General features: G+C 48.1%; 1 protein-coding gene across 11 annotated transcripts in view; it reads right to left on the bottom strand.

Moving 5' to 3' along the window:
- UIMC1 (ubiquitin interaction motif containing 1) overlaps positions 1-27,456 on the bottom strand; it is a 40,104-nt gene that overhangs the window by 3,370 nt on the left and 9,278 nt on the right. For 7 of the 11 annotated variants that reach the window (XM_075509630.1, XM_075509629.1, XM_075509625.1 and 4 more), the window contains 8 exons: positions 24,877-24,967; positions 19,565-19,689; positions 18,092-19,243; positions 14,455-14,534; positions 11,810-11,898; positions 10,802-10,881; positions 7,322-7,490; positions 1,092-1,170 (listed from right to left, as the gene is read on the bottom strand). In XM_075509630.1, coding sequence (XP_075365745.1) covers positions 1,092-1,170; positions 7,322-7,490; positions 10,802-10,881; positions 11,810-11,898; positions 14,455-14,534; positions 18,092-19,243; positions 19,565-19,689; positions 24,877-24,967 — 1,865 coding nt within the window. Of the gene's footprint in view, positions 1-1,083; positions 1,171-7,321; positions 7,491-10,801; positions 10,882-11,809; positions 11,899-14,454; positions 14,535-18,091; positions 19,244-19,564; positions 19,690-24,876; positions 24,968-27,456 lie in introns of all 11 variants that reach the window. The other 4 variants (XM_075509636.1, XM_075509635.1, XM_075509631.1 and 1 more) reach the window with 3 other exon arrangements.

Here is a 27,456-nt window from a genome sequence, read left to right on the forward strand (position 1 = left end):
GTCTCCATTTTACATCATGCCACGTTGGGAGGGGGGGGCCCATCCTGCTGGGGAGCTGGCACAGCACATTCCTCAAACCCCCTCATTTGTGTAGAAGATGCCCAGGCTCACGCAGGACAACTGAGTGTGCTTGGGAAGAAAGTTATCCTGGGTGAAAGGAGATGGAGGCTAGGTGTGGATTTACACAGCTACACTCACTTCCACACCAGCTCTCGGTGGGGACAAAACCGTGCAGAAGAGGGCACTGGTTCTTCAGGAGGGGAGCATCCACCTGGAGAGCTCTTCAGGAATGGACCATCTCCAAGGAGAGACAAGCCCCCAGGGACCAGCCTGAGCGGCATTGTGTTCAGTGTGATAAGCAGTACTCTCCTAGTAAAATTCACCCCAGCCTCTAAAATGTGTGTGGAGAGCCCCCATCGAGCAAAACTCTGCAGTACTTTTCCCGTATTTTCTTTCCAGTCAGTGCTGATTACCCAGATAATGTGTCTAAACAGAAGCTGTCCTCTCTATAATTAGCCTAATTCCATTAGTGATGTTGCCATCCACTGTTTGTAACAGCAAAATTGCTTCCATAGCAGGGATTTTACTGTCAGATCCTCTCTTATGATGCTTTGTGTGGGTGGCAGGAGGAGGGGCTGCATGGGAAGAGATTAAACAAAGCCACTGCTATTCTGAAAGTCTAATTCAATTAAGAATATCACTACAGGTGCCATGTTGACAGCCTCCCTGTCCTAGCCTCTTCTTTTCCCGGGGTTACCAAGCTCAAATCTCCCATTAGAAACTGGCTGAGTTAGCACCATTTTAGCTACAGCTCCCCCCACAGCGGCCAGAGACCATGCATCCCTGACCCACCATGGATTGGGCTGAAAGGAAATTAGTGCAAAAATAAACAATCTGAGAATAGCAGATTCCTCTTGCTTTGGTATAAATATAGCCAGCACTGCAACAAGAGGCACTGAGAGAAGGCAATCTCTTAGGGAAACATTGCTATAAGGCCAACGGCCAGCATTTATACAGGAATAAACACATCCACAGGCAAGCTAGAAGTGAAGCACAGAAACAATCTTGGAGGAGCAAGCATACCTACTTACTTGTCAATGTCTACGGATGTTGGGCCGCTTTCACCACTGGCAGCTTTACTTCTTGCCTCTCTCTGACGCCGGGTGAGCACTGGAGGAAAAACAAAGGGTTACCTGCCATCCACCCCAAAAGTATCCCTACCCCATGTCCGAATGCAACATGTTTCAATCTCTTCCACTCAAGGCTGCAGCAGAAGTGATGGTAGAGGCAAAGAAATACGGGACTAGGACAGGCAGGGTCTTCTTTCCTGCAGAAGAGGTAGCTGGCCAATTCTTTTTTCTGGGGGGATACTGAAAAAGTTACCTTCCCCCGACTCGGAAGCCAGCTAGCCATTTCACACTGTAACTTGTCTTCTGCCAGAAACAGCTGGATCAACAGTATGCAGTTTACAGTAATTTTAAAGCTGACACGCAGCAGCGCAACAGCCTGGGAGAAGCAGCACAGCTGCTCCAGCAGCACAGCACCGCTCCCTGCCAAACTAAGCACCTGTGCCTACTGCAGGGGAGGGAGTGTGGTAACTGCGAGCTTGGGGGGAAGGAGAGCTGAGGCGGGGGCTGTGCGGAGGCACCAGCCCTTCCGCAGATGTGGTAGGAAGAGCGAGCCTTGCTGGGGAGGGTTATAGCTCACGCTGGAAAAGGAAGGTTACAACAATTAGCCTACACTCGCTGCTTTTTCCTCTGCCCATGTGAACCAGGGGTGATCTGTACTATTGTCCACATACAGCTCTGTGGGGCCTCTGGATGAAGATCTCTACCAGGGCTATGCATCAGTGGTGCTGCTCTCCAGCAGCAGCAGAGAAGGGCCAGCTCCGACACACGTGGGTAGCTAGCGAGATCCTGGCTGACCAGCACGCTGATGACACGTCCAACAATTTCTGTTCCTTCAGCAAGCCCAAGCAGCTTTTCCAAACCTGCTCTCCAGGCATCTGCAGGGAGCACATCAGAGCGTTGTCTCATTCAGTTGAATTCTTCTCAGCGTACTCCTGTTGACATGCCACCAGCAAAGATCCTCGGGGAACATATCAGATAGCTTAGCTTGCTTCACTAGGGACGTTCAAGACTCCAGCTCCAAAACAGATGTCACAGTAAGCACTCTTGGGCAAGCTGGCTAAGGGGACAATGCAGGGAGCTGTTTTACAGCCCAGTAACATTGCTTCCCATACTCTCATTAGGAGAAAGGTCTGAATCCAAGGTATAGGCACAACAAACCTGTTATTGTTGGCACATCATCTGTGATAAAGGGACGCACAAAATTTTGTGCAGAACAAAGGGAATCCTTCAAAGTTTTAGCAAAACCCTATTTCCAGAGGGTTAGGCAACCCCAATATCTATCCACGATGCTGATACAACACGGCCTTTCCCTTAGTAGCAATCACTGATCCACAGCCACGACCAGCAAATGCACTGCGAGATGCTCAAGGGCTGTTGGGGCTGACAGGAGACATCCACGCTGAAGAAACAAGCTCGAGCGTTTCCTTGGACATGGCTATTGTCTTGTAGGCGATGACTGACACCAACAGCTCATTTCTCAAGGGCACCAAAACGGATGTCTCTCTAGCTTAGCCTGGCCCAGATTCGAAGTGGCAGCCTGATGAGGACGACCGATAACCACGGCCACCCCCCAGGCCATCCAGCCTCCCAACAACCCAACTAACATGTGCGTTTGACACCGTGGTGAAAGCTGCTCTCCAAATCAGCGTGCGCTCGTTAATATTCCTTTAACACCATCTCGGGAGCCTCATGCACCAGCTCAGGTGTTAATCAGTTCTATTTTCTTCCAAAAGCAGTGAACACATCTGGCATAATGGGCCCATTAGAGATGTCTGGGACCAGCTCTGTAGCTGCCCAGGGGAAGACCCCCAGCTGTGCTGCTGGAAGCAGAGGCACAGGAGAGAGAACAGGGCCAGCTGGCGAGGCACGACCCCTGCCAAAACACGCCGGCCGCCTGCAGGAAGAGGGGTCAGAACATGGGAAAACACTTGCAGTGGGGAAAATCCCCACCACAGAGGAGTGCTGACCCGCTGTATAACTCTTGTAACTCTGGGAGAGTTGCAAGGAGCCTTGTAACTCTCCCAGATGCGATGCTCTTCGCTGGGTCAGACGCACTCTGTAGTCCGAGAACAACCTTTTCCCTGGCTTGGCATTTCTTCTGGTTGACAAGTCATCCTTGGCCTCCTTGGCTCCAGCTCGCACCCTGGAGAAGAGGAGCAAACCCTCACCGGCACGACCCCGCTATCTGCACGCCCACCCCAGGCACCTCCTGGGGCTGCCAGGTCAGGTTGGTGCACAGAGCTGTGAGGCCACAGGCATCAAGCTCCTCGCCTCGCTGCATGACCCACCTGCGGTTCGACCCACCAGCTTCCTCCCCATTCTCACTACCAGCTGTATCTTTTTGTGCAGGATCCTACTAGTGGCAGGCTTGCCAGCATCTTGTCCTTTCTCGGAAGTGATGAAGCTTTTCTCTGCACCCATTCCGTTACCCTTTCTGCTGTATCAGTGCCACTTCTATTGATGTCAGGAGCTTTTTAACAGCAGTCTTCAGCTGCTGGTGAAGACTGACAGCTGCATCAGGTTGCATTTGAGGCTTTGGAAAGAAGGGATATACCAAATCCTCATTTTCCTGGGCTCACTTGGGAACTGAGAGGTTGGGAGCATGTACGTGGAGGGTAAGAGGAATAGACTATGTCCCAAAGCTCGAGACTATTTGCTGTACTCAGTAGCATCCAAGACTCGCTTCCAGACTGAGACCAGCAGGTTCCTGCGTTGGCAGCAGCAGCAGGCGATGGATCCGGTGACTCCAGCGCAGAGCTCCTCTCACACAAGCGAGCCCTTCAGCTGAGTGAATGAAGGAAGACGGAGCTGGCACAGCACTTCCATGGCTCCACTCGTTCACTTGGAATTAACACCAGTCACTGAGCTGGAAACCCAGGACCTGAACATTCCCCAGCCTGGCACAGTAGCTAATGCAACAGCAGGCTCTTCTTTTTTATTTACTCAGACCACAGGAAAATGTAAATTCATGATCAGATTTTCATACTGTCCAGGTGTGCTGGTTTTGGTTGGGGTAGAGTTAATTTTCTTCACAGTAGCTAGTATGGGGCTGTGTTTTGGATTTGTGCTGGAAACACTGTTGATAATTCAGGGATGTTTTCGTTACTGCTGAGCAGGGCTTACACAGAGCCAAGGCCTTTTCTGCCTCTCACCCCACCCCACCAGCGAGTAGGCTGGAGGAGGACATGGCTGGGACAGCTGACCCCAACTGGCCTTTCCATACCATATGACATCATGCTCAGCATATAAAGCTGGGGGAAGAAGGAGGAAGGGGGGGATGTTCGGAGCGATGGCGTTTGTCTTCCCAAGTAACCGTTACACGTGATGGAGCCCTGCTTTCCTGGAAACGGCTGAACACCTGCCTGCCCCTGGGAAGGAGTGAATGAATTCCTTGTTTTGCTTTGCTTGTGCGCGTGGCTTTTGCTTTCCCTATTAAACTGTCTTTATCTCAGCCCACGAGTTTTCTCACTTTTACTCTTCTGATTCTCTCCCCCATCCCACTGTGGGGGAGCGAGCGAGAGGCTGTGTGGGGCTTAGCTGCTGGCTGGGGTTAAACCACGACAGTCCAGGTATGTGGTGGTCCCAGCATCCAGCCAGGGCAACCATGTACATATGTAGGGGAAGCAACTGTAACTCATCTTGCCCAGCTAACTCATTTGAAAACCTGGCCTTAAATATCAGCCGGACTGAGCTGGCCTCCTGATACATAACACTGAAAGACTTTGGTGCATGATTAGAAGAGGGAAGAAGAGAAGTAAAACCAGCAAGAACCCATCCTTTTGTAATTTTAAAATTAAAAACACTGACAGCTATAGTCTGCAGGACTGCATAATCTGCAATTCTAGAGACATCAGGAGAAATTCCAATAAGCCTGAAGACAGACCAGGAACCCCTGACCTAGTGCACCAAAAGAAGACTGAAGCCATCTTTTCTTAACAGATCAGGACACGACGTAGAGGGCAGAACTTTGATTTTCTCTCACACAAGGCTGTTGCTGTGCTCTCGAGGAAGCCAGCAGCCAGCCAAGAGCACACAGTGCTGCAGCAGTAGAGAACAGCTTCTGGACCCACACAGGAGCCGGTATTTGCTTCAGAAGACAATTCTCCCACCTCTTTTTTCTCCCCATGCATTAGCTTTACCTATGGATTTTGTTCTAGTGATGAATGCCAAGGTAACAGCCCCGGAAACAGAGTCCTTTTGTACCTGCACAGCTGTGCCAGACTACTGTCTGGCCTCTGCTCAGAGCTAAACATCATCCCTGCCTATTCAATCCAAACCCCACTGACCAGCCCATCAACTGAGACCTCTCGGGGTGACTGCTGTCTTTGTACAGCTGCTGGGAAGCGGACCAAGGTGCCCCGCAAGCCAGAGCCCCAGAAGGCAGGCAGGATTCTGCCCCATGTACATGCTGCTCCAAGTCCAGGATGCCCGCAGTCCTGCAAAAAGTCTTGGTGCAAACAGCACAGGCGTCACAGACTGTTATGGCTAATAAAGCCTGGTCTCTACAGGGAAAATACTAGAATAACTGGCAATAGAAAACCCAAATTACTGTGATTTTGTCCCAAAACCATTGCTCTGCTTAGAGCCATTATTGCCGACCAAAATCCCTTTTATTCCAGGCTAGTTTTCTTATGGAGGGATTGTTCTGAACGAGCCAGAACAGCAGAGTAGCAATTCCAAAATAACTACCCTTACAAACATCCCCAAGGAGACCAGTCTGGAAGCAGAGTGGAGAGGCCAGCCTTGAACTCTGTCCTGCTGAAAGCCAACACCAAAGGAAAGAACAAATTCCCTTGCACTGCCAAAGAATTCAAAGCCTTTTCCTGATCACAGTCAGGATTCCCCAGGATCAATGGATATACTCACAGTCCAGCCACACCAGGGATCCGATTACCAGAGGGCCAAGACATTCCTGCTAAAAGGCATACTAAAAATTCTGTTCCTTTTTGTAGCGCGGATAAGACCTTTATCAGTGCTGAGGATGGGAGAGGAACTGTGATAATTTGTGATTTGCCTGAGCCGAACGCTTTGCATTAGTAGCTGGTTTGTCCCTGCAGAGAGAACTCCCCACCAAAATTCAGCACCAAGAAGTATCAGTCGCTACTCTGGCTCCTGTTATCTTGACAGGACCCATGTCATATCCCCAAAGATTTTAGTATAACAGGGACCTTGTATTTTAAAACTACATCAACTCTGCATTAAGATTACATGGTGAAACTTCCTCCTGCTAGAGGAATGCAGAAGTTACAGTTCTTGTACTAGCTCCGATTTGCTCAAATTGCTTAAACTTCATAGATTTAGGTTGCATTTAATAACCCAGTATGTAACTGAAAATTATATATTCACAACCTGAAAAGTTAATCTTATTACAAGCTACTACTTTGACATTACCTGACATTGTGCTAACACAGACTTTACATTTCAAGCAGCAGCTAAAACACAACTTATTGAATATGTTGATAACCAATCGGTGTATTTGTTCACTTAAGCTCTACAAAGGTTGGCTATGGAAAACTGATAGGGAGAAGACTCCAAAGAGGATTAATATGGGCATTCTGGCCGTGCTTCTACCTCACTCTTCACATGAAGGAGAAAAATCCAAGCTCCCAGATCGATAGCTATCATTTTGCAATTTTAGAGGAACAAGAGGGAGACTTTTCTGCCATCTCTTGCAACTGAACAAGCCATTTTTGCACATACAAATGTCAGACTCATTGCAGAGCACAGGCCGTGCTTGGAGCGGTACAGAACATTCTCCCTTCTCGAGAGCCCTGAAGGACGCTCACCTGCGTGGCTCGGGAGCCTGCCATTTTCTACCACTGGCAGATGCTCTGCAGGTCCTCACAAAACACACAATAGATGTGTCTTATGAGTACTGCTTGAAGCATCCAGCACTAGATCCTGGGGTAATATTCGGCTTATACACTTTCCAAGGCACTAATGATGTGATGAATTATGAAGTCAATCAGAGAGAAGATGTCTCTGTGCAGGAGGTGCTGGAAACACAGGAGCCTCTGATACCACTCTTCTGTCTGGCTTGGAGATGGAACAAGGCAGAATGAACGAACCTCCCTACATGCCACACCATGCACCAAATATCCCGAGGGACAAAACTGCAGCATCTGGCCACAAGTAACAGGAAAGGGGGACAAGCACAAAAAGCAAACACACAGAAGCAGCGCTTGGCAGACCTGGACTGTCCTTGCCAGCCTCCTCTCCCATGATGCCGTTGCAGTACATGGCGTGCAGCTCGATCTCTGTAGCTGGAAAGCCTTGGTCACACAGTGGGCACGACACACAGTCAGCAGCTGTAGGACTGCACTCAGACACAGTCCTGCCAGCATCTTCATCTCCACCAGGCTAAGGAAGAAGAAGAAAAAATTAGCCAGACAGTTAATTGGGCTGTTTCTCTTTTTTTGCTAGGTGCAGAGCTCCATGCTGTCTGGTAGCTACTCACCCTCCCGTAGACTCAGTTTTTCTTGGAAAGTTTTATTCTCCCTTCATCACATACCGGTCAGAAATAATACCACTAGCTGAGTAAACTGTGCAGCACTAATAACTAATTCTTCTTCCAAAGGCAACATGTCCTGCTGAATCATGGTGAAACCTCCCTGCGCAGCCGTGCACACCATTTAAGGCAAACATCACCTGTACTACCGTGGAAAAATGGCAAAGCTTCCATTAATCAGGAAAGCTCAGAAGCGAAACTGATGGAAAATTCATGGGGCAAAGCAAGAGTTCAATACCTGACTTGTGCTCATCAGTTTGTGGACATGATCTACGCTACACAGGTGGCACTGTCTGGGAACACACCTTCCCCCAGGATGAAAGGAGGCTGCTGTGCTCTTAGGGAGTCCAGAGAGATCACTGGGAAGGTCCTCCTCTCTAGAGAAGGTGGCTGGAGCAGTCATCAGAGGGGACACAGATCAAGAAGAGAGGCAATACCATTAAAAAAACATGTTACGCAAAATTACTAGCAGTGGCTTTTCGCCAGGGCAAAATGTCACAGCCCGTGTTTGTTCTCCGGATGCCATTACCACTACTTACCAATACTCCTTTTTTGCATTGGTTACACAGCTGCAAAGGTGCTCCACTACCCACCTGTGGAGATACAGCCTTCTCCCTATGCTACTGATGTTCCCAAGACACAGCAGACTGCTGCCATCTCACTCATAACTAGATCTCTGCCTGGTCAGGCTTGCTACAAGATTTCTCCACATTTAACAAAGAACACACCTCCCCCCCCGCCCCGCAATGATTAAAAAAAGTTATTTAAATATTAACCACGTAGAAGGAACCTATAGGAAAATAATATAGGAGAGTTTTCTGTTCTTAGGGCTAAGCAGTGACATGTAGACAGTATGCAGCAAAACTGCTGCCTGCTTCCCTCCAATGGTATAATTTCAGGGAAGCAGTAATTGGGGTCAGCCAAGATGCTCAGTGCCACTGGAGCGCTCTGTTGTATTACTCGGTTTATTACTTGCTTTTCCAAATGAGGGTCTGATCATGATTTTTATGTCCTAAAGGGAAGGAGGGTGCTTTCTAGACTCAGAGTAGCTATGCAAAAAATTGCAGGACTGGGCCTTAAACTGAGAATCCAACTCACAACACGCATTTCTCCCAGACACCGGCTGAAAGGCTATGGCACCGAGCCCCAGGAACACCTCTCTCATTTCCAGGGAGGCTCTCTGCCCTGGATTTCTGTGGAGGAGTTGCCACAAGAGTTCCTCCAGCCAAACACAGGCTGTTGAAGTACATCACCTACAGCATTAGCACTTGCACCCTGCTCTCACATCTCAGTGTCACTACATCTTGTGAAGTCCTCACCGTGGGGCGTCACATGGAGTCGTAAAAAACAAGATGTGTCAAACATGAATGATCAGATCAAACCTGTGTTATTCTAGTCAGACAACACACGTAAAAAATATGATGGGAAAAGCAGCAGGCACTGCTCCTTCTAGCTGCCATTTTTAAAGCAATCTTAGGAGATCACTGATTCTGCACACCCTGCCCGCCTACATTCCGTGGTAAATTACTAATTTTAAATGGAAATGCAACATTTTGTAACAAAAGACACCACAGTCCCAAAACTGCTTGTACAAAACCTTGCTGTAACAGCCTGGAAAACCTCAGCTGCAGAACCAATCACCCCTGTCAGAGGCAGAGACTGTTGCCTCTCCTCTTTAGCAGAGGAAATTGCCTACAAGACATAGTACTTGCAGCCAACAGCCAGCCAAGAGCAATGCTAGAGGCTGAGTTCAACAAGACTCCTGTGTCCTGGCTCAGCATCTGCTAGGAAGAAGTCAGTCCCAGCGGTCTATGCTCACTTCATGCTAACTGCTGATGCACATGGTAGCTGTTTCTGCTGTCTTCCTGGAGGGCTGCAGCCTCCAGACCAGTACCTGCTGCCAGCGACAATGTTGTCAACCAACCCCTAGGAAGCCCCAACGCACCGCTCCCGAACACCGTGCTGATCACCTTGTGCCATCTAGGCGGAGGTGTCAGACCCGGGGCACCCTCTGCAAAGCACGAGGGACAGGACAGCGTCCTGGCCACAGCCAAATGGGTCATGAACGTGCTTCAGTGGCTGCAGCTACCCAGCTCGGCACAGAACCGCCACCTCTCCCTGCTGCAGTCTCTAATTGACTGAGCAGTGCTTTGAGATACCTGCAGAATGAAAGGCACACGAGGGCAGAAGCTGGTTTATTAAGAGGCCTGTGACAATGAGACATCGGAGCTGCAGACACACCGTACAAGCTGCAGACTCCCAGAATGAGCTTTCCACAAACGAATCCTCTTGTCAAGAGCTGTACGATTCTGTATTCATGTACCCTGCCAGAGGAGTACTTGGCAACCCCTTTGATATTGCTCTCTAAATTAATAGACAAAGGGAGTTTTATCAGAAGCAGGAACTGAAGTCAGATGTTGGTACAGTGACAGCTGCAAAGCAATTGCTGCGCAGGTGTGACAACACGGGGAAAGGAGCCGCACAACAGCGCACATCTGCATCAGGAGGTAAGAGGATGGCCCTGCCACTGACGTACTATTGCTATTAACTATTACCGTACAGAAATTAAGATTCCCAGGCTCAGGTCACTCTGCCCAAGCAGAGTGCAAACCATCACCAGCCCTCAACACTTCAATGTCATCTTTATCCCAGCCCAGTCTCTGGGTGAATCTCTCCTCTTAGCCTCTTGGATATGGTCTGTGGAGAACAAACACCAAAGTTCAGAGGACTGTAACAGGGAAAAGCATGTCACAGCGCAAGTGACTGAGGTTTACTAGGACTCCCCTCACAGCTCCTGGGGTCCCTCTGTGTCGCCGACCGTCACAGCACTACACCTCTGAGCCTGGGCAAGCAACAGCGCTGCCGTCCACACTGATGGCATCCTCCATCATGTGGTATAAAAGAACGAGCTGGAATTGAGAACAACTCTCCAACTACAGAAACTGAAAGGCTCCAGAGGCAGCTGCACGTAGCCCCCAGCCAAAAGGGACTCGAGTTATGAAGCAGTGGAGAAAAGTGAACAGGGAACTGTTTGTGAGGATCCCAACAGCAGAAGCCCAACCTCCCAGCTACCCAAGGGGAAACACTAGCACAGCCCAGCTTAACCAAGGTCTAGAGGGCAGGACTGGAAACAGGACCCTTCCCCAGCTTCAGGCTTTTTTACCTGCATAGGCGCATCTCTGCTGCCCGAGCAGAGCTCTTCTCTCTCTGCCTCAATAGCTTCCAGTGGACTCGCCTGGGTCTCTGCAGAAAAACACCTCCATGTCAGCGCAGGTTTGCAGCCCCCAAACTATCTCCTCACTTGTTGATGTAACTTGGCCCATTTCTTAACAGTGTTTTCACAGTTTCAAAACATTTTTTAGACTTGCCACAAATGTTATCAGACAATGTGCAACAACACAACCAGATAAGGGGTTAAAAGTCACAGCACGGCGGTGTGAGGACAAAGCCACCGCAGCTTTGCGGCTTCATGGGGAGTGAGACTAGACACGGGGAAAGTGCGTGGGACGCTTGCTGGGATAGAAACAAAGCAAGAATAGAGCTCTCCCTCTCATCGAGACAAACAGAGCTCCCGTTCTGTGGTCTGCCTCACAGTCGTGCCTGCTTTAGACCTCCACATCTTCCTTAGCAACAAAATATGCCTCCAAGCACCACCATGACCTCTCTCTCTACAGCTGCTCATGAACAGGAGTGGTCTCTTCATTAATTCTCTTGCTTAAAACCCTGAACTGGAAAATCTCAAACATGGTAGGAGAGACCAAGGAAAAAAACTTGTTGGTCCCAAACATGTTTAATTAATGTAAGACAAAAATTATTTAAGCTCTCATGCTTTACACATATCTTGACACTGAAAAATCTGAAAATTTCTTGATTGCATTGAAGAGACCATTCCTGACACCTTGTTTTGAGTGAACTCTCCGTACTGATGTACATCCTGGTGTCTCTTCAGCAGCAAGTTCCCAGCAATCTCTGGTCACAGAACTGTCTTACAGGAAATGGGTCCAAAACCAGGGAATCAAACTAAATTACCTGGATAATATCAGCCCTGACAAACAGAGCTGGGAAAGAAATCTTGTTTTGTTCAAATAACTTGAAAATTCTCTTCTTTTCTCTGAATTTTATGTGTGTAACTTTTGGTGCAAAATTCAGAACATTCTCAAGTGCCTCTTACCTGGGCAAACAGAGATCTCTTCTTCAGCAGAGTTTTCTGTGGCAATATCTGGGCTCCTTTTACTGCCAAGTGGGGTCAACATGGAGATGCTGTTCAAAATATAAATATACTATAAATCTCCAATCCAGTAGGTGTGACAGCACACACCTGCCTGTCTCACGCAGTTCAGAACAGCAGATGATGCCATAATTTCCAAACGGTCAATATCCGATAGCCAGAAATGACCAGGATAACAGCAAAATATGGGTATAAAATGCTGTCCTAAGCAAAAACCCCACAGGGAACATTTTTTCTTCCAGAAGCCCTTGACAAAAAGGCACAAAGGGTCACTGCCTCATGTCAGGGGAGCAAAAATACCTGCTCACAACTGTGGGACTCTCTTGATTCTTTCTACTCTTGGAAGATTTGGGAGTTATGTAGGTACCAGCACTGTGCTTCTTTCTGTCTGGGGAAGAAAATCCTCAGAAAGGAAAGACACAGACTTGCTTTATCCTGCATTACCCTTTCCCTCCTCACACTGCTGATTTTCTTCCTTATTGCTGTGCATGGCAGCCAGAAGCAGCACGGATGCAAGACAAGGCAAGGCCTCCCTGCAGCAAAGTCCTAACAACATCAGCGCGGCAGTTCCTCCAAGCAGCACCGGGTACCACTCCTCTCATTCTGACCTTCTGATTCCTCCTTTTTTTTTCCTCCCCCCACACTGCACAGTGTCTTTCCGAAACAGGCAGGCATTGCTGAGTAAGTCTGCCACCCATGCTGACACGCTCCACATTTTGCGTGGCTTTCTGATTAGTCTGATCAAGTATGCAAGAACACACTTTAAAAACATGAATCCCCATACTGACAAATAGAAGATTTATTAAGCTCAACCACAGGCCTTAGAGAGGAGAGAACAGCCACTGCTGATTTATGATAAGTAACAAAATTCTGATAGGAAATCACAAGTGGCTTTTCTCTCTAAATAAAGCATCTCAAAGCATTTGTTATGAATCCAGGCTGAGCGTGTTTTACTCTGTGTCTAACATCAGGGCTCACTTCAAAAGAACTCACACAAAACAACTTGCTATGACATTTATAAAATGGGCTAATCAATTTGAAGTCAAACCACATTTCTTGCTACACCAACTATCTCCTGGTAACAAAGCCTATAATCATTTATTAAAACCCCAATCTACCATGCTCCGCACAAAGTGTAAAACAATCAGGCAGAGTGGCCCGCAGAAAGCAAAGCAGCCTCTTCTCACTGCTGCTGCTTCCAAAACTGCTTCACTACCTCCAGACAGCTCAGAGCCGTGTTTTCCTGTTAAGTGTTGCTGTGGCCAGCCGGCTGGGGTGCCTGAGCCTTACCCGAGAGAGGACTGCGCTTGGCAAATTACCAGGAACCAGATGGCAACACTTAATGTGCACAAAACTGCGAAGACCGCAGCCATTTCTTGCCTTGCTGCAGATGTGCCAGCTGCTCAAGGAGGGGCCGCAGCACCCAGGTGCATCCTGGCCCCGAGGGGGACAGCCAGGAGCTCCTGGGCGGCTCGGGAACGTCCCAAACTAACCCCATCAGCTACACCAAAGGAAAGAGGTCCCTCTCTTTTCATATTCAGCTCTGGCCTCTTCTGCCTTAAGCAGGCAGGAGGCCAGTGCTGCAGAGTGCACACCTCGGCGCCTTCTACGCAAGCACACAAGCTCAGACCTCAGCTGTCACAGACTCATCAGCCTCGGCAGCAACGGCAGCCGCAGGTTCCTCCTGCTCCCCAAGGCGAGGTTTAAGCTTGTTAGACAGGTGCAAGCAAGAGGGATTTTCATACTATGCATATTGATATTAACTACTCAGGCCAAATGCTGTTAGATCAGAGGAAAGTTGGCAGTTTTGTTCCAAAGCAGGTTTAAATTATAAAACCCAGCAAATTAAAAACATGACATTATCTGCCCTCTCTTGTAACTTGCTCCTTGAATCCTCTCCCATTTGCCCTTCTTCTCCCAGAGCCTTTGCTGCAGAATTGCATCCCACAGGAAGGAGAAGAAAAAAAAAGGAAGAGAGGAGTAGGCTTAAATCTGAAGAAAATCATGTTGACTTGTCCCACACCTGTCATCTGCTGAAGTGGCTTTTCTGGAGCACTGCACTCTATCTTTGGCTGATAGGCAGTGCCGTCTGGCTTCCTCCTCCCTTCTTTCCTCTTCAGCAGTAAGGCAAGAACATAAAAATACACACAGAAATCCAGTAAACCCTCCACCATGCTGCCTGTGCACCTTCCCAGACAGACCACGTGATGACATCGCTATAACTCACCTTCAGCTCACCTACCCATCTCCACAGCTTTACTGCACCATGTCACATTAGCTTAAGAGGGCAAGGATCAAGTCCTTGTACTTGTACTAGGATGCACCTTGCACGTTTTATAAAGTAACAAGAGTAACTGATCTCTTCTCCCCAGTTGTGTCCCACCTCTCTCCCACGCTGCTCCAAAGCCATGTATTTCCAGGGATACCTAACACCAGCGACTGCAGACAGCCTTTCCAGCAAACCCTGCTGCCAGGCCCTGCAGCAAGCCCTGGTGAGACTGCGCCCCAAAATGCTCCAAGGTGACTGGAAGAGCCCATGTCACCAGAGCAAGCCCGTGGGCCCCATGCTCTGGTATCACCTTCCTCACCTCTGTGCAATTTGCATGGGTTCCTCGTCTTCATGCACATCCTCTGCAGGCAGCACCTGGGAGGCCTGGAAAGAAAAATTCTGATATTATATAAAACAATGTACACACCTAACCGGGATCTGCTGGGTCATCAGATTCTGTCGATGGCATTGCACCCAATCTGTTATGTATTTTTTTCTGGAAATGGCTAAGTATCCATCCTGAACTAGTCAGCTTTTTGCCTCCATCACTCCTTTTGGTAAGGTGTTTCAGCAGCTCCCTGAAATAATGCCTGGCAGTACTTTTTGCTACCTTGCTGCCTTGACATGTTCCTGGACAGTTCGTGCCCATCCATCCATGCCAACCTTGTCCATCACCTTCCACACCCTCTGCCTGTTCCTAGCATCTACCCTGATGTACTTGTAGGCAGCCACCATAGCTCTTCTCCATCTCCATTTGTGCTGAGCTAAACAATCTAAGGTTTTTAGTGTCCCTTTCCACTCCCTCAAGCACCCCAGCAGCCCTCACCTACTCCAGTTTAAAAATCTATTTGCCTGAGCCAGGGTGACCTGATCAACTGGTACAGCTGATGTTTGACCATGAGAAGTACTCTTCTGAAATTTCATACAGATAAGATCTGTTGCATTTTTCTTGACTGGAAAATCAGCTGTCCCATCAAAGAGAGGGAACAGATTAACCTGCACAATCTACAGCTGGTAAATCCATGTGCACTTTATCCCATTTTTCATTTAGCTCTATGACTCCACTTATTCTTTCCTTTAAAATTTGTTCAAAAGCCTTATCCACTGCCGAGGTCAGGCTAACATGCCAGTCATTACCCAGATCCCTTTCTTCTTCTTCAGTGTACACGTTACACTTGCCATTCTCTAATCAGGTGGAATTACAATGGTTTATTAGCAGTCCTTGCTGTCAGGCCCGCGATTTCTCATGCTAGTTTTCAAAGAAATCCAAGGGGTTTTCCTCCCCCTTCCTCGAGTCTATTAAACTCTCCGAGTTTGATTTCCACCATAGGTTTCAACTTCGATCAGCTCCACTCCTGGATAGCTGATGTACTTCCCCAGCAAGCCCCAAAACAAAGCCTCCTGCCAGATTTCCCTAAAGTGACTCCAACCCCCAAATATTCTGTTTTATCTATGCTGTTCTTTATTCCTTCACAGCCTACCTCATCATTAACATAAAATACCACACCTCCTCCTTTATTTTTATTTCTCTTTTTCCTGAACTGTGCATATCTTAACAATGCCTCTGCCTTGGTCACGAATACTGGGCCATGTTTCTGTTTTTCCTAGTATGTATGTTATAAGGTATGGCATTAGTTCAGGTCATTAGACTCTAACTCTCCAGAACTGGGTCTTTTCCCCCTGAATCTTTTGAAGACCAAGAGTTTCCTAACCTTATCTGAAAGGCTATGAAGGAATGAATTCTATTAGCACTGAAGTTCGTTAGTGCAGGTTCACAGGCTATGAGATCTCCTGACAACCAGGATTTGCTGTGTGCAAACACCCCTTGGCTGCGGGTCGCAGTCGCAGCAGTTGGCCACTGCCAGGGTGGAAGGTCTCTGTCCGCTCCAGGTGAGGGTTTCAAACAGGGGTACAGGCAGGCTCCCTCGAGCACATCATTTGCACCTTCATTTCACTGGTACAACACACGGCACGAGGCTCTTTCAAGGACAGCTTTGAGTCTCCATGGATGGTTTCTAGCCTTGGCACAGCCTAAAATGTCCCACTGTCCCCACCACCAAAGCAGCCCTGGTGGCACTGGGGGAGCCCCAGGGCAGTACAGGCAGCAGGGGTCTCGAAGCGACGCAGCACATAGGGGACACAACTGCTCTGGGCCCCTCCTTTGTCACTGCTGATGGAATTGTATTCGACAGAAGGAAAAAAATGGAGACAAGGCACAAGCAAACATCAAACATATCGATCTTGCAAGTAAATCACCTGTGCCGGCCTCAGTGTGCGACTGCACAGAGAGGAGAGAGAAGGGAGCAACCTCTCAAGCTGGGAGTGATAAGGCAGATGAAAGGGCATTTAGAAATTATTTTCTCTCAAGTAAATAAAAGACTAGCAAATTTTGGGCTAGGGTTGAAATTTTAAAGTCTGCTCCCCCTCCCCCTTCCTTATTTTTTTACCTTAAAAATATCAGAAAGACTACATCTACATACACGTTACAGCTCTTAGAGAGCTCTTGTGGTCAGGATGAGTACATGACAAGTTCCCACTCGGCACCACCAAAAACCTCTTTTCTCCTCAAGAATTAATTAGGTATTAGCATTAAATTGATAATATAAAAAAAAAACCCCACAGTTTTCAATATTGATTAAAAGTTCATGCCCTTTCCAGCTGCTGTAGCTTTCCAAGGGCTTTAGCGTACACCTCCATAGACCTGCAGTCACCCCAATCTTCCAGATTAATGACACCTCCATTTCCAAAGGAAAAGACACAGAGGAAAAAAAGCAGTTTGCCTTAAGAACCTTTCAGGTCTTTTGTATCTATCCCCAAAGAAATGAAAAAAGGCACAAGTCGGTTTCTTTCCTCTGCAGGTCACCTCTAAGGGTTGTTTTATATCTGCTAAATCCAAGCCAAAGCACTGTCATGGAAAGTCACATTTCAGCACAGGCTGCTCTGCACTTTTTCTGCAACCAGAAAATGCAGACATGATGTTTTTCCTAAGTGTTCAATATTACAAGACAGAATATAAATATCACAAAACAAGTTAAGTATCTTTCTAACACCAGGGTAAATGATCAAATACACTTGAAAACAGGAACAACAGAGCTGAGGCTTCAGTCATAGAGAAGATAAAGTTATACAATGATCCGGGAGTGAAGTCATTATGAAAAATGAGGGTTGGAAAAGGCTGACACAAACCTAAAATACAGCAGTAATAAATACTTCATCTGACTAGCAATCTGTTTAAACTTAGCAGTGACAGAAAGCTGCCTTCCGCTCCAACAAGAGAGCCCTGATGGAGACAGAGGCTGACACCTAGCGTCTAGCAGACCCAACAAGCAAGCCGGAGAGAAGGCGCCCAACCACCAGAACAAGGACGATGAGCACTGCCGTGATGACAGATCACCCTGGGCAGGCAGAAGACGCCTGTGACCACGCAGAGCCTCTCCCGGCCACAACCGCAGGACCACGAGGGAAAAGAGCACTTGGAAGGGTGAAGCATGTACGGACGCAGACAAGCATGTAGGTGCAAAAAGGAAAGACTGTGCTGCAAGGACAAAAGCCACATTTCTGTCTGCAAAGGAAAACGCAGAGCTGCCCATACGGCCACGGGTTTATAAGCTGGTTTGCCAGAGCTGGCAGTGGTCAGCATCATCTCTGTGCTCGCTACCCTGAGACACTGCCAGGCTACACCCTTTTGAGAAGGACAAGTCAGCTGGAAGTCTTTATCTCAGTGGTGCATTAATGGACGACTGCCAGGCTGCATGATGGCCCCTACCAATTGTGAGCTGGGTATCAGCCTGTACACTTTTCCTCTCCCTTTCACAGTAAGCTGTGTGGCTGGGGAGGAAGTCTCTAAATTTAACAGGAGCATTAAACAGCAGTGTCTGCTTTGCAGAAGGGACTGAACCCTAAAACAGACAGAAGAGCGGGACTGTTCAACCTCTGCTCAGTGCCAAAGCTCCTACCTGGCAGTAGCTGGTGGTCGGTTCATCATCGGAAGTGGAGTTCTTCTCTTCTTCCATGCTGTGCCCTGGACTCTCTGCCTCCCTTCTCTTTGAAGGGAGGAGCCAGGTGATGCTCTCAGACTCCTTCTGCCCGTCTGGGTCTCCATCTTCCGTATCATCAGCAACCCCGTTCTCCCTGCTTATCTGCTCTCCTTTCCCAAGCTCATTTTGGCTCAAGGAAGAACTGGGCACAACTGGGTTACCAAACTCCTTCTTATGCAATAGCTGCCTCTGAGCCTGCTTCAGGCTCTTCTGGTAAACCTCCAGCTGACACAAGATGACTTTGGTGTACTGGTTGGGGTCCACCCCTTTGGGGCAGAAGGGGATGCCCCAGTAATAGTGCACTGTGTCTCTTGCCTCCTCCTGCTTGTGCTTCTCCTCCGCCACATTCAGCACGCAAAGCTCAGGGGTACTGTCGGGCACCTCGTTCGGCTCTGCTTGCTCTGTGGAAACACAGACTTTGGCGGGATGCCTGGGCTGTGAGATGTGTGTGGTACCTGCTCCTCCACCACTCCTCCTGGGGCTGCTACACTGTTCCACGGTCCAGTTCTTCCAGAGCATGGCTGAGCTCCCGGCACCAGCTTCTTCCGCAGAATGGCCGGTGCAGGGCAGGGGCTGCTCTTTTGGTTCGTGGCTTGTTGCTTCGGAAGAGCTGGAGGGGCTTGTGAACAGTCTCCGAGGTGTCAGTCGCCAGGAGCCTGAAGTCACCCTGCCAAAGGTGGGACTCAAAGAGATGTCTCCAAGAGTGCTGGGTAACGTGTTACTAGAATCATTTTTTGCTGGTGAGGAAGGCTTTTCACTTGACCTTGTCACAGGCTGGCCCTTCCCCGGAGACACGATTATGCTGGATACTAGTGAGCTTTCAACGATTTCCTGGCTTAACCTCCTCAACACTACCAGGGGGCTCCGGGCGACATCCATCTGTCCGTTCCCATCAGCTCTGGCATTCTGTGAGTGGGAGCTGCACTTCAAGTGAGGGGTGTCAGGGCAAAGCGCCAGACCTCCCAGGATCTCAGAGCCTTCTTTCTCGGCAGGCTGGCTTTGGCCTCGTGCGCCCAGCGCTTCTGCAGACAACTGAGGGGTTGCATCAGAGGAGTCGGAGGGCTGACAGCTCTGGAAAACAAAAGGTTGATTCTCCAAGAGGCACGTTCTCTATCAGCAGAGCAAGGGCTCCCCCAGCAAACAGGCAGCCATCACCCAGACTACAGAACACCCCCCCCCCAGATCAGAACCGTGTACCCCAAGAGGGGACAGCTGAGGTTAGACTTCCTGTGCCTCTCACTAGGAATGGTACAAAACAATTACTCTGCGACTGCTGTAGTTCCAGCTTGCACTGGAAATAGCTAGGCCCCCTTTGTGCAGTGTGGCAAAGCAAGCGCAGAAAGCAATGTTGCTGAAGAACCCTACTAAGCCTCTTCACAGAAGCACACTTACATTAAGGCTCTCAGCAATGGCCTTCCTCAAGAGCTCCTCCTCTTCCTCTTCCTGACAGTTCACTTGTCTGGCTTCTTGCTCGCTCATTTTCAGGGCCAGTGCAAACTGCTCCTCTTCAGTCATCTCTACAGCAGAAGAAAAAGGATAATGTCAAGTCACAGCTGCAGGTGTATGTAAACACCCAACATATATCCAACATGTTGGGAGAGATGTCCAAGGGTCCCACCTCCCCGGGAGGAATGCAGAGCAAAACATCTAAACCCCAGCTTTCCTGAAAAAGTGTCACCAAAACCGGAGGAGACAACTCTAAATGAAAAAAGTAACCCAAGTCAGGAAGTTCAGTTAGGGTTTCTACAGCAATCTAAACCCCAACTCCCTGGGTATGTTAACTGCAACGGGACATTTTATTTGCTCTCATCAAACAACACACTCTACAGCTGCAGAACACATGATCAAGGAGAGAGGAAAAGGACAGATTTCTAAAGCGTGCTCATTTTTATATTGTATAGGCTCAGCAGCAAGGCAGGATAAAGAACACATCTTCTTTAGTATACTTTTTTACTAGCCAAATAGCATGTCTCACTGCCTTCTGACACACAGATACCTGCAATGCCACAGGAGACCTACTCAAGAGCAAAAGAGCTACATGTTGTTCACCCTGAGTCGCAGGTGGAAAGCTTTGTGGAGGATAACGTTACTTGCTCGGTGGTATTATGGAGAATCTTTCACATGCATACATCCCCCTTCTGCTCACATCACCACTCCACTGCATCACTAAGTCAGTCATGCATGGGAAACAGGTTTCCTATAGTTGTAACTGCTATTTCAGCAGAAAAATTCTTCCTGAAATACTCCTCACTCAGAGCAAACCAGAAGTCAATACTGGCTATTTAGAAACAAAGCAGTTAGTTACTTTGGAAAACACTTATTTACTTAGACTCAATCCAACACTTTCACTATGCTTAAAATATGCAATGCCTGCAGAATGGAGTGCAGCTTGGAAAAGAACTCAACAGCACTCTCAGGAGCTGAAAAATACATCTTCTCACTCAAAACAAATTGACAGATTTCCTTCAAAACCCGCTCCCTCCTTCAGGCAGAATCCTGCACGCGCCATCTCATGCATGAACCAAAAGGCTTGCTCTCTGATGGGCTAGAAGAGCTTTAGGAGACACGATTTGAACAGGAAGGCCGCCCAAGCACAAAACATGCCTTCACTGCAGCCAGTTTCAGACACAGACATTTCCCTAGATAAAGACGCATTCGGAAGTTGCAGGCTCCCATTTTCTAATCCATCCTCTTCCTACCAGCTGCCACCAAAATACAGCAGCACAGCCTCCCTTGAAGCAGCCTGGGATTGCACTGGTCCTAGCACAGCCTGTGCATCACAGCACGACTGCATTGAGGTGCATCCACACAGCAGCAGCCTTTGCTTTGCCCTTCCCCCAGCTCGTTGCTAATGGCAGGCTGGTTCTCCCCCACCCAAGCAGGATTTGAAGCATTTTTGGACTGTTCTGATTACCAGCCATAGATTCCTTTACATGTCCTACTAAATCAGCACTTAGCTTTAGGTTGGGGGGGGGGGTAATTTCTTTAAAAATTAAGAAAGAGGTTGAAGTGAAGGCAGACTGCAGTGCACTCGGGGCTCATGGGGATCTTTTGTCCTTGGACAAAGTCACGCTATGATGTTACAGCCAGGAGGGACCAGGGAAAAAAAAAAAAAAAGCATCGTTTAATGGAAAGCACATGACAGCCCAGTGTATGAAGGCAGCTCCTGTCCCGAAGAACAGCAGTAATACACACCATTTCCACAATACCAAACACCTCCCAAGCATTCAGTAAGCGCGTGCTGATTTGTTTCCCTGCCCAAACCATCACAGCAATCAGGCCAGATCCTGCAAACTCTGACATGTGCAAGAAAACCAGTGCACGTGATCAGTGCCCCACAACAGAAGACTTTCCACGTGCTTAAATTAAAATGGGGGCCTGAGTGTTCACCAGTTCAGGCTATGAACATCCATGAAGCTTAATAAAAAGAAACATTTTTTGGCGAGTTACTACTGTACATTTTGTTTTCTTCTCCCTCCCTGGCACAGCAATTTCCCCTCTGGGGACAGGGAATGTGCCAGACAAATGCTGCCTCTGGCAAAGAAACCAGCGACAAACAAAATGCACTTAGTGCACGTTCCAGTTGAGTAGGTGCTCCAGAGACAAGGAAATTTCGAGTTTAAATCCACCTGGCATTACGGCAGGGAGAGCAAAGAGCAGCTCTGCTCATGCCTTCCAGGAGACCTGACCTGCTTTAAGCTGAGCGGTCTGGAGCTGACAGTATTTTGTGCTCCACGTCTGATCTTTTCTCAGCACCGTGCATTTTACTAAACTTGATGTTGATTGCAACAGTCATAATTTACGATGATTAGAAATCCAGAGTGTTGTGTTAGCCACCGACCGGTGTGTGCAAACAGATCTCTGGAGCGCTTCGGGAGCGAGCACCGAGCGCGGAGCGGAGGCGAGCCATGCTCCTGGAGCATGCCGGCGGGGCAGGGGCTCCCGCAGCCTTTGGGAGGAACGACCCCTCTCCATCTGGACAGACACACTCCGTGACGCTCAGCTCACACAGATCGCACGCCTCGCAGAAGCCCGTCCCTGCTGCCGGGTGGGGAGGCACCGGCACCTCCGGCTGGGAATTCTGCGCTTCACACTCCAATATCCACTCACCACGTGTCCATCCCAACGCAGCACGAAATCCCAGGGACCAGGGCATCCAAGAAACCCACAGATGGAAAGGAGGGGTCAGGAAGAAACTGTTTTTAAGACACTGCAGCCCTAAACAAATTAAACCGTTTCAGAGCCTTTTTAAATGCTAATACGGCAATTTGCTAAGCGATTTATGTTCCATTTTGACATTTGCAAAGTGAATTAGATGCAAAACCCCACTAGTTGTAGTTCTAACACTTACTAATAAGAGATTTACTCAAAAATAATGGAAATGCGGGATCTCAGTATTTCCACATATCCAAAGTGCAATTACAGTAAAAACATTCAAATGTGCTTTAAAGCACTGACTTCCTCCGGAAAAAGAGAGAGAGAGACTTCTTTAGGTTTTGTATTTCCATTTATCCTGTCAGGATGAAACGTCACAGATATATTTTAGTTATGGCTTTAGGTTAAAATGAATAAAACCACAACAAAGCAAAAATGGGAGGATACGCTTTATAACCAGAGCCTGCAAATATCTGAAATTTTCCAGTTTTGAGGAGAAAGAACTTGCTCTACCCAGAAGCTCCGAATCTTTACAAAAGACCAATTTGCTTCGCAATTCAAAGAAATTTGTTTAAAGACACTGAGAAAAATAATTACTACTTCAAATCTTAATTCGCCTAAAAGCAAACACCAAAAGTCTAATTATAGCTTCCTATAAATGAGAGAACAGACCCACCATCACACATGCTTAAACAAGCGACCACTCTCTGACCGAGCAGCGCCAAGCATCCCCCAACCTCCTGCGCTTTGAGGCGGCAGACGTGCACACTAAAAAAAAGGCAGCTTTTGCCCCAGGAAGAGAAAAGACTATTATCAAGAATTTCACTGTCTAGAAACGCAGCAAAACTCCTCCATTATGCAATGGCTAGAGAGCCAGCCCTGTCTCCCGTGGATTTTCTGGAGCACACTGAACACCTTTCTCACAGCACCAGCTCCCGAAACCCAGTGCACTCAAAGATGCAATGAGGACATCCAACTTCAGCAGCTCCCTGTTCTTAGCACCATATGTTTGGTCACGTTTTAACAGCATCTTCAAGGGGGGTTCAGCTTTTATTTTGTGTTCTGTTTCTTTTGGGAGAAAAAGAAGAAAAAGAAAAAAAAAGAACTCTTCCCCCATCTCTGACTTTGCTATCTTACTTGTTCGACACAGGACACGCACAGTGGGTTTCAACTCCCACAATGAGCCAGGCTGTTTCATGCTATGGCCTTAGGCCTCTATTAAAAACAATTTAATTCACACAAGCTCTCTGAGGACTGACAAGCCCAACTGCTGCTGCTTGCGGAGCACTGGCGTGCTCCATTTTGTTCAGTGATTGCTTTGGGTTTTGCAGGAGACATCATCTCTCCCATTTTAAAACGTTCTGAATTTAACATGCTAGACAGACGGCAGCCTTGCAGAGCACAGGAACGGGAGAGTGGATCCACTGGGGCAGAGCAATGGTCCACCTGCCTGGCTGCTGTAACGAGTGGTGCTGTACGGGGAGTACAGGCAAGCCTGGCCACGCTCAGTGTCCCTTCTGCTTGTACATTCCCAGCATTCAGGAACGCTGTTTGCAGAATATGAGTGGGAACATCCCAGCCTGTTCTCTTTAGCATCTGTTTATAGACCTATTGTCCATGAATGCATTTAATCCCTTATTAAAGCTACTGGTACTGACCCCTCCACAACCTCCTGTGACAAAAACTTCCAGGAGTTGACTACATGCTGTGTGAAGCATTGCTTTCCTTCACCCGTTTTAAACCTATCTATCTCCTGCTATTTCCACCGACTGCACCCTGGCTGTAGGAGCTGGTAAACAACAGCTCTGTGTTCAGCCGAGGCACTGCCTTCCTGATGTGAACTTTGATCCCACCTTCCTCTCCTAACGGAGCAGCCCCAGGCTTTCCAGTCGCTCCTCATAAGGCAGCTGCTCCTCCCCTTCATGGCTTGGGTTGCCCTTCTCCGGATGTCCCCTAAGTCCACCATGTCCTTGAGATGCAGAGACCAGAACTGCACACAGCACTGTTGATGTGGGTGCACCAACACTTTATATAACAGCAAAATGACGTAAAACAAATCTCTTGTTCTTAACACCCTCCCTTATGATGCCCAACGTTGCTGGCTTCTCTGGCTGCCCCCACGCTATGAGATGATGATTTCAGAGAACTGTCAGCTGCGACTCAGATCTTTCCTGAGCTGCAACTGCCAGGTCAGAGCATCATGATGTTTCAGGGAGAGACAGCAGCAGAGGGGCCTGAATAGGAAAGCAGTTTGTGACTGACAGTGCTTTCAGATTGGCTTCAGCCAATTTTGAAACCTGGTGAGGTACCAACACCCTCGCACACTTATTCTGGAAGTGCACCAGTCTGCGCACACACCGCCTGGGGAGCAAACAAGTGACAGTCTGCCTATTCAGAAAGGCAAATTTTACCCCTGAGAAGGGTATTCTCTGAGAGCTGTGCATCCCCAGCCACATCACAGCCTTTCTGCCAGGGAAATAATCTCTAACACAAACAGCAGAAGCTACTCAGCACCAGTCTACTTCCCCAGCCCCACACTCGAGACCTACGTGCAATTTTTCTTTTAGCAGCAAACTTCGTTCTCTCCAGCTGCTGTTTTGTTCTCTTCTTTTGCAATCCACTCTCTTCCTTTGACTCCTGCTGTAATGGAAAAAAATATGGTGAGTGCATGTAATACGTACAAAATACTACCAGCCCCCTCCCCCCCACTACTCAGACACAAACACTGGTTCAAGAACAAGCCTCTATTTGTGTGAAATTTGAATTTCAAACATAATTCAAGCACATTCTGTAACTATTAAAAGCTGTGTGATAAGCATAAAGAGCAAAAAGAGTTACAGACTGACATAAACAGAGAAGTAGGAGAGACAATAGACTTCATGCCAGTCACCACCATGCACTGCACCTGCTGCCTATGATTTTAGAGAGAATTTGTTTGGCCTTGCTAAAACATTGGTATTTGTAAGCACTCAAAAGAGAAAAACAGAACCTTTTTATAACTGAACATGGCACACCTGTAAGCCAGGACTGTTTCCTGCCATGCAGCTTCTAGTACTCTGCCCAGACAATTTTAGGTGACCAAAACTAGAATCCTAACCAATTTTGGGGACCCACGCTAATGCACCTTAAGGGCAGGAGAGCCAGCTGTATTTAATCCTGGTGCTATTCTCTCATTGTATTGCCACAAGTGTTTCATTTTTGAAGCTTGAATACTTCAGAAATTTGTCGTCTCAAGGCCTCCCAGAATAATACCCACACGAACAACCTAAGTGCTTTCTGCTTTAAGCACACCGACTGCAACAAGAATGGTCACAGGCTTAATTGGCACACATTTATGCAAGTTGCTGTCCTAACGGCTTAAGCGAGGGCGTACACATTACCGAAGGCTGGCACTGGACCTCTTCCAATTTGTCTCTCTAAATCAGGTAGGATTAGAATCAAACCCTGTGTTTCAGGCAGAGACCCACGCCTGGCCAGGAAGGGGGTTCACGTGGCTCCATCTGCAGCTGCAGTTGTTTTTGCTGTCCACAAGACTCATGGTAAACTGGCCACACGCTTGTCCCTCATACCACCCCCTGTGCCAGGAGGGGGGCTTCAAGATAGGGCATGTGGCTTGGGCTACTTTAATGGATACACTGCAAATGGATACACTGCTTATTTTCAAGTTGAATCTATTTCTGCTGTCTGTTGCCCATGTTTCTGAACCTGTGAAGTCCGCTGGACTGCACCTCTACGCTGAGTTTTGTTCAAGACATCTCCAGCTTTAGTGTTATCTGTAGATTTTATTAATGTATATACACCACTTGCTCCCTCTTACAGATCATTAATGAGGATGTTAAAACACACACCGACCTAATATTGATCCTCTTGGCCTCAGCTTTACATCTCCCCCAAACGAGCCTCTCTTCTGTTCATCACCAGCTTTTGCTGACAGTCTTTTAGCAGGATTTCAATCCAGGAATGTTACTTTCTAGACCAAATTGAATTATTTATCCAACTAAGATTTTGCAAGATGTACTATTAAGTGGTTTCCTGAAACCCTAATACATTACAGCTTTTACGTGCCCTAATACCTACTCCATTCCTCACTTCCACTGATTTAAGAATCAGCTCACAACAAGGCAGCAATCATGCTCAGCAAGTCCCCACAAACACTCATGCTCACACCTCAGGGTTTTTCCCTTTGACTGATTCCTTCCCTTCCCCACCCAGCCTGGTTTTGGTACCCTGTTTCTAAGATCTGCGCCTCTGTCTCCAAAAGGCTTCTTCACAGCCAGATTCTCTCTTGCTAGAAGATGGATGCTCTCTACTTCTGAGCCTGTCTAGCTCACGCTTAGCAGGTGAAATCCTCTCTCTTCCAGGGCCCTGGCATGTCGCCCTTCTCCAGCTTTCCATAAGCCACAGGTTGTCCTACTCCAAATCACCCTGACTTGGTCTGCACAGCAGCCCCATGCTGACCTTGCAGGCAGTTCACACCTAAGGGAGTGGGGAACGGTTTGTGGGATCGTTATCAGGATCACGCTAGGATTATATGCTGGATGAGGTTAAGCAACAGCTCTCCCGCTCTCCCCCAAAGCCCTGCCTAACAGTGCTAAACCTACTCCAGCTTAAGACAGGGGCAATTTAATCCTAGCAGGCTCTGTAAATCCCCAGCTCTTCTCTCTAAGCATCAATCTTCCCCTCATCACTCTTGCACTTGCTGGAAGGTCAACCCTGACACTCTCATCTGCAGCTCTCTTCCAGGGCACGGATGTGATTTATGAGCACACCAAACTTTACACGGCTGCCAGTATCTGCTCTGTGCACAGAGACACACATTTACAATATGCACCACAGGACAAGATGGGGCTCAAACACCTCCGGGGCTTGGAAGGGAACGGCATGCCCAGTGCCGGGCGGGCTGCCTGGTTTCACCACGCAGCCGAGTACGTGCCTCGGTTCCCCGTGCTGGGTCCTGAAGAATCTCAACATTTACAACAGTGGCAGGAGCAAAATTATTGCAGGACACGTGTTGTACGAACCTCATACATTTGAGAAAGATGTTTAAATTGCTTAGCAGCATTCTACCGAACAGCCGCGGTACAGCTAACCAGTGAAGCAAATCCAATTAATCCTGATGGGCCAAAATA

This window comes from Mycteria americana, chromosome 8 (genome assembly GCF_035582795.1).
Source record: "Mycteria americana isolate JAX WOST 10 ecotype Jacksonville Zoo and Gardens chromosome 8, USCA_MyAme_1.0, whole genome shotgun sequence".
Classification (NCBI taxonomy): Eukaryota; Metazoa; Chordata; class Aves; order Ciconiiformes; family Ciconiidae; genus Mycteria; species Mycteria americana.